This window comes from Pristis pectinata, chromosome 1 (genome assembly GCF_009764475.1).
Source record: "Pristis pectinata isolate sPriPec2 chromosome 1, sPriPec2.1.pri, whole genome shotgun sequence".
NCBI classification, from domain to species: Eukaryota; Metazoa; Chordata; class Chondrichthyes; order Rhinopristiformes; family Pristidae; genus Pristis; species Pristis pectinata.
The window spans coordinates 127,400,323-127,413,608 of record NC_067405.1 but is presented as its reverse complement, the minus strand read 5'-3'; the positions used below and the strand labels follow the sequence as shown (position 1 = coordinate 127,413,608).

At 39.3% G+C, this 13,286-nt stretch overlaps 1 protein-coding gene across 1 annotated transcript; it reads left to right on the top strand.

Annotated features, from left to right (window-relative positions):
• The first annotated feature begins 5,911 nt into the window (after positions 1 to 5,911).
• On the top strand, positions 5,912 to 11,573 carry gphb5 (glycoprotein hormone subunit beta 5). Its single transcript, XM_052018153.1, has 3 exons — positions 5,912 to 5,919; positions 9,216 to 9,420; positions 11,385 to 11,573. The coding sequence occupies exons 1-3, from the start codon at positions 5,912 to 5,914 to the stop codon at positions 11,571 to 11,573; spliced, it is 402 nt and encodes a 133-aa protein (XP_051874113.1).
• Positions 11,574 to 13,286: the final 1,713 nt, after the last annotated feature.

Sequence of the window (13,286 nt, the reverse complement as noted above, 5' to 3'; positions counted from 1 at the left end):
ACTTAAGTGAAGAAATGACAACAAAATAGATTCCAGTGCTTGGAACCATAGCTGGAACCCCTGAGCTACCAACCCACAGAATTAGTATCAGTCAGTTTAGGCATTTAGCACTCAGTTTTACTGGCTTATGGTTCAATTTCTTATAACCTGCCTGACATTACCTACAGAAATTTCTAAGGACTGCAATTTCAATACATGGACTGCAAAAAAAATCTGTGCCACTGTAGGAATGGATTCCAATACTGGCAGAAATATCCCTCCAACTTGTTTTGGATGCATTTTGATATGTATTTGCAAACAGTACTAGGATATTTTGATCTGTAAAAAGACTGAAAAAAACAACTACCTGGTTTCCAAAATGGAATGATGTTGAAAGGTTAGGCATTTCCTAACTTTCAAGGTGACAATTTCTTTGATAGTGTTTGTAATTTGGTGGTAATTCATGATTGTTTCCTAGAAGGAACACTTGTAGGTGGACTACAGTCTGAGTGAGTGTTGATGATAACTTGTGCTTGCCTAAATGTGTGGGGAATGATAGGGTTATCCTTTGAGAGAGCTGGGTGCTAGTATCCTCTGACAATGGCTTCTTTCACTGCGGTCACTATTACAGGGAGTCACTGTTTAGCTATTCAGGAAGGCAGAAGCTAAGAGCACTGGACTTTGACTGGAGTTGTCCCGTGAAAGAAAGGTATCATCACACTGTTGCATGCTCGAGAATGCTATCTATGGGGTGGTGTATTGCAATGACTGATATGCCTTCAATCACATCCATCAATCAGGATTTTAACTGCTCCAGAGTAATTACTACATTCATTACAACATAACACACAATTCAGTGCACTTTCACTACAAGGCATACTAATTTTATCTTTATAATGGGTACTTTGTTATTCAATAACCTGCGTTACCACCTAAAAAAAATTGATTCATAAAATAATAAATAACGATTCAATGTAAACAGTTCCAGATCAAGCACACTTGCTGTTACTATGCACCCAAATATTTTACAAATCCCTACAAAAAGAGAAGCACTTGGTCCACCTTGTTAATGTTAGTGTTATCTCTCTCACTGAAGCAATCACATGCAACTTTGCTAGCGTATTATTAGATAGAGAAAATGTATTAACACTAGACAGGCATCTGTTGAGAGACAGATTTAATGGTTCCGACATTGATAGAAGTAATTGCATCATGTAGGATATGGAAGAGTAGGAGAGAGCACGTGGTGAGGATCTGAGAAGTTAATGGTCAGGCAATCTTGGCCTTTCACATGCTATTGAAACTTAGCTGCACTACACAAGTCTTATTCTTTGGAATAGATTTCCATCCAGAAGTTATGCTGATTAACTCTTGGCTCTCTTGAACAGGGAATGCTCCAGAGGAGGCAGCAGGAACTGGAAAAGATAGGGATCTGACGATTCTTCAATGGATACTCGGGACCAGATCCTGTGGAGGTCAGATCCATGACCCAGGATTACAGTGGTCACGACATCACAGTCTCTTGGTGATGGTGTGGGGAGGGTCGCAGGAGGGTTGGGTTGGGCAGGGCAGTTCAGGTTACGTGATCCCTTGGGCCAGTCTGGCAAGGAAGCTCTTTGGATGAGGAGTGGATTACAATCATCAGAAGGGGTTTAGAAAAGTCTGGGGGTAAAACATTCCTGGCTCACAGGCAGTGAAGTAAAGGCTCATATTCAACATGTCATTGCCTGCCATCAGCTGCCAGGTTTCCATGAGACTGGAAAATCCAACCAATCATGCCTGAAGCTGTAATGAGAGGTTCACAAGTTATTTTAATATTAAGGGGGGGCAACCTGCCTCTTGGGAGCTGTTTGGTTGCCTTGCCCATGCCCAAGCTTTGTTAAACCTGGTCATGGAAGTGGGATGAAACTGCACTTGAGATTTTTCCTTTCACTAACCCTCAGGGTTGAGAATTAGCCCCATGTCTCAGATGATCGTCAGAACAGTGAGATGAAGTAGTTTAATAGTTGGTACAGAAGCACAGGTGGGAATGAGCATTAGTGTTGGATGGGGTTCAGGAAAGCAGACACTTTTGTGGCCAGGAGAGCACAACGGGGAACAGAATGGGTGTGGGTGGTGGACTGCATTTATATTCCCCAGCTCTCGTTAGAGGAACTGAACTGAAGTTAAGTGTGGACTGGAACTTAGTACAGTATTTGATGTCTTAACCTTAGAATTACTAAATGAAATTATGATAAACACAATGCAACAATGACCTGGTGAAGTCAAAAACTTATATTCATGCAAACTATTTCATATCCCTGTGTTTCTTAACAAGATTATATGACCTATACATTCCTATGCAGGAATATGATAATTCTTCTGCAGCGATTTTTCACCTTTCCTTCCAGATACAGAAGCGATCTCACTTTGGACCAAGGTAAGACATAGATTCAAATGTTAGTAAACTGCATTTGAAGAAAGCAATTAAATTAATTGTAACTTTTATTTTCATTTGTATGGAGGAATTTGTATACTTTATTCAAAGAAACAATGCTTATTAGCTCCACCTGATCTTTGGGCTTATCTAAGCATCTAAATAACTTGAGATCACATGTGTTTAATTCACAACTGCCTGCAAATATTTTTCATGTTATGTGTAATAGCATTACGCTAACCACTACACTACCATGCCGCCCTTGGAATGTTTGGTTCCACTTACTCACGATAGAAGGAGAACAGGCTTCGGTCCAACCCCAGACCTTCCTTGTAAAGGGTACAAAAAAAAATAAGATAACAAAAAATTTATAACTTAGTCTTGGAGTCTTAATCAGAGGAAATCGGTTGTTTCTTTTGTAAAAAAAAACTTAAGATATTTTATAAAATAACATTTTTTTGTCAATGAAATAGATAATGTGTGGTTTATAAAGTATTACTTCTTTGTTTAGAAAGATTATTGTTTGATTTTTAAAGGGGCAATTAAATCCTTGCAGAATTTGCACACAGGGTAAAAGAAATAAAGCGATTCCATGTTCTTGGCAGCTACTTTGATTTACCTGCACTATTTCTCATTTACATCTATGCAGAATGGTAGTTATCTATTAGCAGTTGATCTTTTTAAGGGTGGGACTATAATGAACATTCTTCTATGAATTCTAGTTGTGGTTAGGAAACGATTTGTATCAACAAAGTTCACAAAAAGAAGCTAGAAGCAAATAGAGAAAATGATAATTCAAAGCTTCGTTGACAATGTTGGTGTCAGTCCCTTCATGAACAGAACTAAACCACATGAACAATTCAGGCAGTCTGCATTCAGAGGGACAACTGACAGCCAACAGAAAAGTTTGGACAGTTCTTTAGTTTTTGAGTACTTTCATTACTGTAAACCTCAAAGAATGAATTGCCTGCATCACCAAATGTACTCACAATCAAAGTAATATGTACTGAAGATTTGTACTGACCTGAAGATTTGACTTAGTACTTAAAACCTCTTAAGCTTTGGTTGTATTTTTAGTTCAGTTTAATTACTTAAAAACTTCATTGCCATTGTTGAGGGAAGAGAATGGGTAAGACTGTTGAAATCTATCTAATATGGCCTTCCCAAGAGATAACAGGGAGATTAATGTGCTGTTTTAGTCCTGATAGGTTACAATAAGAATAAATGAAATGTATTTAAGGAATGTTCTGCTCACTGCAAGGTGGGGTGCGGAGCAAACCAAATGGGCGCAGGGAGTCTCAACCTAATTTCTCATTGTGAGCAATGAAATGCACAGAATTGTCTCATGTTTGTCATTTTCACATGTGGAGATTATAACAATGGAAGTTCTGGGCAGCACGTCATAAAATTGGGGATAGGCTTTGTTAAGATTGCATAGAAATGTCCACTTCTACACTATAGAAACTGCATAAATCTAAGTTGCTACTGCATTAAGCTGTATTAATCTAAGTTGCTCCTCACCTGGTTCCACCTGCCAGCTCCCTGCCACACCCCTCCATCTCACCTCTTTATACAGGCCACCTCCCTCCTACACTCAGTCCTGATGCAGGATCTCCACCCTTACCTCCACAGACGCTGCTTGACCTGCTTAGTTCCTCCAGCAATTTGTTTTTTGCTCCAGATTCCAACATCTGCAGTCTCTCTTGTGTCTCTAAGTTGCTATTGTGCTTGATTTAGCCATACAGAAGAGGAATATTGATTTAAAAGGTAACCAGATTTTCAACATAACAAACAATGAACTCACGAAGTCAGTTAGCCCATGAAAATCCATTCTTCCACAGATAAGCTGCAAACAACCTACTGCAGATGAATTTAATCATCCATGCAAAAGTTATACATATTCATTTTATTCTTGTGCAAGACACCGGCACGTTTCTACTACTGAACCATGTATAAGTGCCTTTCACAGATCAAACTTGCTTGACCCATGCAAAACAAAGTGTTTGATTACCTCCTTCTATGCAACCTAACATGCAGGAAAGCATTGGGATTGCCCTACTCATAATGAGACAACTGAAGGAGGAAAATTTGCTGCTGCCCAGCGTTCATGGGACTCCCACTGAACTTAATTGACACTCGAAACATAGTCAAGTCAAAACTGTTTGATTTGTTTGTCAATGCAAATTTGAGGGACCAATGGACACTAGGCAGGGATGGTGGGGATAGGAATCTCAATCTGACCCCATTTGGAGGGGCACCTGTTTGCATTCTTAATATTGTGGTGGGTGACTGCACAGACCAAGTGTGCATGCATCCAAAACCTCCAGTTGCATATGCTTTTAGAAGATTATTCACCAAGAGGGCCTGCACCCTATTCCTGTCCCACATTACTACTTATGGACATCCTGATTAATTTCCTTTGCTGGGAGTCTGTTTCGTATATCCTCTCCAGTGAGGTCGGGAAAGATTTTCTTCATCTGAAACTGACCAACATCTCAGTTTCTGTTGTTCTATACCAAACCCTCCAGTACAATGATTACTTCATTTATATTATTAATACCTCATGCTGTGTTATAAACTAGGGCTGTTTACCCTCCCTCCAACCAATTTTAGTTTCTTCTTGATAAAAATAGGCTAATCATCGATAGTAACTGTTATTGTAACATGATTTTTATTTAAAGTTGTCCAATCTTACACTGGGTAAGAAATTAGTAAAAAATCTTGCACTCTACATCAAGCTTTAACCCAACTCAAATAAGTTAATTTAATGCTTTCATTTCACCTTACTGTACCTCAAAAGCTGTACCTCACTGTACCTTGAGTGACAGATAGCAATGGAGTTACATACTGCACTGATTTTACTGTGTATTGTTTGAGACAGACATTTACAGTGATGTTGCTCTTAATTTCATGGGGAAAAAAGTTACAGGACCTCTGACATAGCAGCCTGACTAAATGTTTAGCAGCTTAGGGCTAGTACCAACTGTGGAATACAAATCTTCCATATCTTTTAAATTATATTTAACACCATATTACTGAACTTGATTTAACTCTGCACACTCCAAAACTACTTCCAAAAGTACAATGCAGTGCATTAAAAATGTGTTAAATGTTAGTTATCTTAATGCAACTCATGCCACCTCAATTTTGACTTTGGCTGCAACAGCACAGGTCAGGAATCCATTGATCGGAGGTAGCTGATGCCTATGACAGATTGGAGGGAGGAACCGCAGAGCGCTGACGCTGATTGACAGTTACTTTCTCCATATATTCCAACAATGCAAGAGCTTCGGAACCAGCAAGGCGAGAGATAGCATCAGGGAGGTGATGATGCTGATCCATGTGTAGATAAAAGGTTTTCCTAGTCTTTTTTTCCACAAAAAGTTAGAAACTTGGCATTTGTTTGAGTAAGTATTAGAGGAGACGATAAGTATTTTGTGATTCGTGAACAGTGAGTAACAATTTGAAGAACCTATTGCAAAAGAGACAGGAAAGAAAGAAAATAAAGATCAAAAGATGTCCAGGTAAGTAATTCTTCCCCTAGTGAGGGATAATTTGATTTTACAAGGTAAAATCAACTTTGCTTAATCCTTTGATGTCTATGTTTGTTTTATAAACTTTTATGAGAACTGAGTGATGTTTAGTAGTTCAGTTTTGCTTTACAAGGTTAACATTTTAGAAATAATGAAAATTAATAGATTTATATTAAGTACCTGACCCACACTGTAAGGGAAGGCAGAGAACTGAATTCATTGAGAGCTCTGCTCAGCACTCACCAACTATAATGCTGCAAAAAAGCCACTTAGTTCTGTTATTACAAGCTTACAGTTTAAAGAGGATTTGTTTGGCCCATTGGCTTGATTTAATGTTTAAGCTTCAAAAGGCACAGGTTACAGTTATTTTGTAAGGTGGCGTGCAAGCAAAGCTGTAGTTGTTTCTGCTGAAGAAAGTAGCCATCGTCAATGACTGTTAAATACAATTATGGATCTTGCCTCTTGTACATTCTAACTACTGCATGTGCTGTCTGATAAGGTCATTCCTGGTTTTTGATGTTAACCTATCAAAACTGAATTGTTGCTTTACACAAAATTTTATTTTAATTTAAAGTGCTATAAATCACCATGGAATTTCAAGTGAGCAAATCATACAGGCATTTTCTTTACAAGGATGTAAACATATGACAAACATTTACAAGTAGCTTCTGTTCAATTACATTTCAAAAAGTTCTACTGTTACGTAACTCTTTAATTTCCCCAAAGACTTTGTGGGCAGATATACCAGCCAGTGAGCTATATAGATCAGGATGTTTATTTTCAGCAAACTCATGCCTGGTTTGCCTCCTGAACAAGAATAAAAAGTTTCACTATCCTGTACTCCATATTGGAATGTGCATGGGCAGGAATAAGGACAAGATCAAGCTTGATTGTGGTTCTCAACAATTTAGTAGCTGGTCATGAAAGAAAGTTTTGCATTTATATAGTGTCTTTCATAATGTCAGGATATCCAAGTGGGCTTACATCCAATTCTGAATCTTGAACTGAGATAGCAGTTAATCCGGCACTATACTAAAGTATCAGCACAGTATCAGGAGTGGGACCAGAATCCACAAATATCTAAAGCAAACAGCATGAACTGAGCTATGCCTGGGGAACTGGGTGAGATACTGGAGGGATTTTGATTCACGTAGATCTGTACCCCAGAAAGAATCAGCATCTTCAAAACAGGAAGGGTGAGTAAAGACAATGAAATAAAATTTTAAAGAGTAAATTCTTCTTGGTCATTCTATTGTTAATATTCTCTTAACTCTTGAGATATGCTTCCACCTCAAAACCCTTTCCTGCATATTTCTTACACCTTAATCCCCAGAGCAGTGTCCTGTTTGTCCCGTGAACTTCCATGGGACCTTTTCCTACAAAGAGGTGGGAACTTTAAAGGCTCCAGCTATTGAACTGGGCAGAGGAGTTTTCAAGTAGAATACAACAAAGAATCCAATATAGTGCAGAGCATGAATGCATACTTTCATTACACAGCAAGAATGCACCAGCACATTGGTTAGTGTGCCCATGGGTGCCTGGAGTGCCTATAGTAGCCCAGGCCACCTGCTTAAAAATGACATTCAGTCCATTGGTATGAAAATTTGGGACCTAATGCCTGTTTCAGGACTCCCTACGAAACTGGCTTCCGATGGTATGTGGCACATGCCCCCTGTGGTCAATTTTCTTGGGTGAAAAGTGTCCAAACCAGCAGCCCTTAAAGGAGCATCTTCAAGATAACAGTGACTTAGGTAAGTGTGGGGTCTGGAGGAGCCAGAGCAATGTGCATTAAAACTGAAAATCAGTGCAGGCCATTGCTCATCCTCTTGCCAACCACCCCATGCACTGGCTCTCCGTCCATCCCTCGCCAGATGCACCACAGTTCCTGTGGCAACACCTCACCAGCCAGTCCTCTCCTTCGACACCACTGTGCTGGTGATATCATGATGCCACAAAGGGGACTAATTTCACATGATCCTTCCATGTATCTGTTGCCATTTGATTTGTGCCAGAAGATGAGCAAAAAGCTTGCTGGCCTTTATTACTGTTCAAGTTAATAAACAATATATAAGTTTGTTATATTCATAGAGTCGGACACCATCGAAACAGGCCATTGGCCCACCACATCCATGCTGACCAGTGGGCACCAATGTAATTGCACTGTGTAATGAATTGACCTGTACGATTGGTATGCAAAACAAGTTTTTCACTGTACCTTGGTACAAGTAACAATAATAAACCAATACCAATACCATTGGTATAAATTCCATCTTCTAGCATTTGGCCCACAGCCTTCTATGCCTAGGTGATTTAAGTGCTCATCTAGAGATTTTAAAAAGCTGTCAGGAGCCCTGCATCCACCACTCTCTCCAGCAGTGCATTCCAGGTACTCAGCATCCTCTGGGTGAAAAAAGCCCCCTCAGTTCCACTCTAAATCTTTGACTCCTTATCCTAATTCTATATCCTATAGTTTTATTCACCTCTGAAGAGGGGCAAAGTTTCCTGCAGTCAATGTAGACCTCTCATAATCTTAAATCATGGCGCATCCTAACCTCCTCTGGTTCAGGGAAACAGACCTAACCTCGCCACCCACTGCAGCACTATCACATCTTTCCTACTGTGTGGTGACCAGAACTGCATGCAGTATTCTAACTGAGGTCTGACCAATGCATTATAAAGTTGGAGCATAAGCTCCTTGCTCTTATATTCAATGCCCCGACTAATTGGTGTTGGTTTATTATTGTCACTTGTACCGAGGTACAGTGAAAAACTTGTCTTACAAACCGATGGCCAGTATCCCAAATGCCTTCCTAACCACGTTCATTTCTTAACAATTTTATGTAAATTTATTTCTTATAATAAATTACTAGTTGTAGTTTAGCTTAAATAGTCTGATGATTATTGAAATTGAAAACACAGGTGAGAGTATAAGCTTGCATAGCACATGAGGATAATTTTCTAAATAATAATCTCTGTACTTCCAGTCTACACATTAAATTGTAATTCTTTCAGGATCATCTCTACTGTAATAGAAAAGTACTATGTAGAGGGTAAGTGGTAGACCTGGTGTTCATTAAAAGAGCAATAATTAAGACCAAAAGTTCAGCATTATTTTACAATAATCATACTTTGCATTATTGCAATTTCTTACAGATTGAAAATCGCATAATTGACTATGTTAATATCCTTTGGTCATGGACTGTCCCTTGTTATGCATGAAATGTGTTACACAGTTCCTTGTTTTATTGAATTTATTAATAATACTGGAAAATGTGTGTTTGATTTAGACTGAATCTGCACCATTTAATATGGGGGAGCGTCGTTCTTCAGTTGCTGGTCGTTTATGAAAATGCCCTTCCTGCCTCCAACATCAGCTTGCAAACATTCATCGGCTGTGCTGTGAGAGAGTTTAGATTCCTGGCTAGAAAACCTGGTTGTAAAGGATTGAGAATAACCACTGATGCATGCTGGGGCCGGTGTGAGACCTGGGAGGTAAGCCAGAGAACCAAATGTGTCATTGTTTCAAAATGCTGCAGTGGAATTTTTAGCCCATGTAGATTTCCTAACAACTGGGAAAAGATTCCTCTAAATGTAAAGCAATATTAATATACAGTTTCAATTTTCTGGTAGCATTGACTTCAATTCAAAACATACAAATCCTACGAAGATATAAGCAAGGTATTTTGCATATATACTGCAATAACACTTGAAATGTAAGACCTTTTAAGCACTGATCATTGTGATACTATTAGAGCAGCAAGTATCTATTTTGCAACATGGTAAAATAACTACCTTAATGTAATTAATTATTGGCAGTATTATCATGGTAAATAAATTCTCCCATTTTATTATATGTGATCAAATATTTGGGTCCATTTTTATTCATGCTGAAGATGCTGTTGAGTTTTTCCTTCAAAGTAACAATTTTATCAACGATCAAACATTTTAAATATTTTTAAGAGATGAATTGCTATAAATGTTGAGATGCAGTGAAATTTGGGTATCCTTGTGTACAAGGTAAATAAAGTTTACTTACAAGTACAGCAAACAACTAGATATGTTATTTTTTTATTACAAAGTGGTTTGGAGTTTTAGAAAAGCACATTGGTCTATGTTAACTCTGTTCCTTTTTCCAGCCTGATTTGTTGAATGTATCCAGCATTTTGTTTAAATTTTTGATTTCCACCATCTACTGTTTTTTTTTTAATTTTCAAGTTAATCTACAATTTGCATGAGACTTTAGTGAGGCTACACCTGTGTCTAGGACTGGTTGCCTTACCCAGGGAAGGACATACCTGCCAAAGAATGGTTGTAACAATTTCTAAAATGGCAAAGTTGTCCTATGAGGAATAACCTTGTAGGATTGGCTATCACCCAAAAGTATTGGTAACCTCAGTGAAACAGAGAATTCTTAGTCAGCTTGACAGCGTGGAAGCTGAGGCCCTGTTTCACTTTGACGGAAAATCTAGAACTAGTTTTAGGATTAAGGTTTAGCCAAGAAGAGCACTGTGATAGGGAGAAATTTCTTCATACAGTGGTTTGGGAATCTGAAATTCTCCCCCCCCCCAAGTATCATGGATGTTTTAAGATCAAGTAGGCTTTTTTTTGGCCCAAAGGGAATCCAAGCTTAGAAATCTAGGAATACAGCAGTGAGCTTGAGTAGACCATAGCCCACGGTGAGCTATACAACCTACTCCTGCTCGATTTCTGCTCCAGTTTTTTTAATCTCCAGTTTATTTCACACCATGCACACAGAATATGCAAATCAAACAGTGATGATTGTAAAGACAACAAAATAAATCCTATTGCGACATGCCTGAAAGCAACCGATCACGGATTAGAAGATAAGGCTTTGCAGGAATGGAGAAGAGCCAATTGTTTTTTTTTGCCTGTCACCATGTCATTGAGCTTGGTTGCCCCTCACATCCAAAGGACTTGCCTGTCTGATTTGAAAAGTCCAGAAAAGTCTTTCTGGATAACCATTTCCATGAGTGAATCTGCTTGCTGGTTTGACATCAATATTTTAATGCACATAGACCCAGCTTTTGATCTCTATAAGAGGTGGTAGAGGTGGGTACAATTTCAATGTTAAAAAGACATCTGGACTGGTTCATGGATAGGAAAGGTTTAGCAGGATGTGGGCCAAATGTGGGAAAATAGGACTAATCCATGCCAACCAAGGTGCCTACCTGAGTGAGTTGAGCTGAAGGACCTGTAAAGTTGGATTAGCCATGATCTTATTGAATGGTGGAACAAACAAGAGACTATTAACCTACTTCTGTTCCTAGTTCTTATGATCCCAGAGTCTATTGTTGGATCTTGTCAGCAAAACAAAGCAACTAGTTTTAGCATAGAAGTCAGAATGTTAGTGTAACATATTTTGAATATTTGCATATATGTTGTATTATTATTCCTGTGGTGATTTTGTAAGTGTTGTTCTATACCTCTGCTCCCAGAGACCAGTTCTTGATCCTCCCTACATTGAAGCATACCACCGGGTCTGTACCTACAATGAAACCAGGTTCGTCACGGTGAAACTGCCCAGCTGCCTCCCTGACATCAATCCATTCTACACCTACCCGGTGGCAGTGCGATGTGACTGTGGCATCTGCTCAACTACGACCACTGAGTGCGAGACCTTGTAAAATATCCCACCTTTGCTTGAAAACTAAAAATACGCCTCCACAGAAAATTGCTAATGTTTGGAGAAATTTGATCTATTGATTGAAAATGAAATTGAAATACATGTTTCCTTGTTTGCTAATAAACCTTGTTTGCTGATAATTTAATTTCCTGAGTAAGAAGTAACATTATTCATATAAAAGAAAATAAAAGAAAAATATTTGAAAGTGATATAATCACATGGATATAAAATACTGAAATGTAAAAATCAGTTTTAACGAGTTAATTTTTTAGGCACATTTCCTCTGCTAAAAACAGTCAAATCCTTGAATATTACATCAACTCTTTTCTCTATGACCCATACAGTCATAGAGTTGTACAGTATCGTAACAGGCCCTTCAGCCCACCGTGTCTATGCTGACCGTCATGCCTGTCTATACTGATCCCACTTGCCTGCATTGATTCCATATCCCCCATACCCTGCTTATTCAAGTACCGGATATCTCAAAAATGTTACTGTTCCTGCCTCTACCATCACCTCTGGCAGGTCAATTCAGATGCCACCTACTTTTTGTGTGAAAAAATTTCCCCTTAGATCCCATTTAAACCTTCTTACCCTCACCCTTAAGCCTATGCCCTCTAGTTTTAGACATCTCTATCATGGGAATAGACACTGGCTATCTACACCTCACTTAATTTTATATACTTCGATCATGTTACCTCTCATCCTCCTTTGTTCCAGGGAAAACAGACCCAGCCTATTCAATCTTTCCTGATAACTCAAGCTGTCCAATCCAGGCGATATCATTGTGAATCTTTTCTGCGCCCTCTTTAGCTTAATCACATCATTCCTAGAGCGTGGCGACCAGAACAGCTCACAATACTCAAAGTGCGGCCTAACTCTTATACTCAGTGCCTCGGCCTAATAAAGGCAAGCACACCATATGTCCTCACTAGCCTTTCTACTTCTGTTGCCACTTTCAGGGAACTATGCACTTGTACCCCAAGGTCTCTCTCTCTCTTCAACAACAGTTCCCAGGGCCCTGTCACTCACCGTTTGTGTCTTGCCCTGGTTTAACTTCCCAAAAAGCATCACTTAGCACTTGTCTGAGTTAAATTCCATCTATTTCCTTGCCCACTTGGTCGATATCTTGTTGCAACCTCTGACAACCTTCTTCACTGCCCAATATACCACCATTTTTGGTGTCATCTGCAGACTCACTAATCATGCCACCTACATTCTCATCCAAATCATTAATAATATATCATAAATACGGTAGAGTAGGGGCAGGCATGGTAGTGTAGCAGTTAGCGCAATGCTATTACAGTGCCAGCAACCTGGGTTCAATTCTGGCCACTGTCTGTAAGGAGCGTGTACATTCTCCCTGTGACTGCATGGGTTTCCTCCAGGTTTTTCCATTTTCCTCCCACATTCCAGAGACGTACGGGTTAGGAAGCTGTGGGCATGCTATAGTGGCGACACTTGCGGGCTTGCCCCCAGAACACTCTACGCAAAAGATGCATTTCACTGTGTGTTCCAGTGTATATGTGACTAATAAAGAAATCTTAACTTAAATAACAGAGGGCCCAGCACTGAGCTCTGCAGCACACCACTGGTCACAGGCCTCCAATGTTGAAAACAATCCTCCACTACCACCAAGCCAATTTTCTATCCAATTTGCTAATCCACCATGGATCCCATGTGTTCTAACCTTCCAGACAAGACTACTTTGCAG

What these genes read in the sequence shown, in the direction of transcription:
- gphb5 (XM_052018153.1), top strand. An exon ending in GCCGGTGTGAGACCTGGGAG is followed by an intron (nt 9,421 to 11,384) that starts GTAAGCCAGAGA and finishes CTCTGCTCCCAG; the next exon opens with AGACCAGTTCTTGATCCTCC.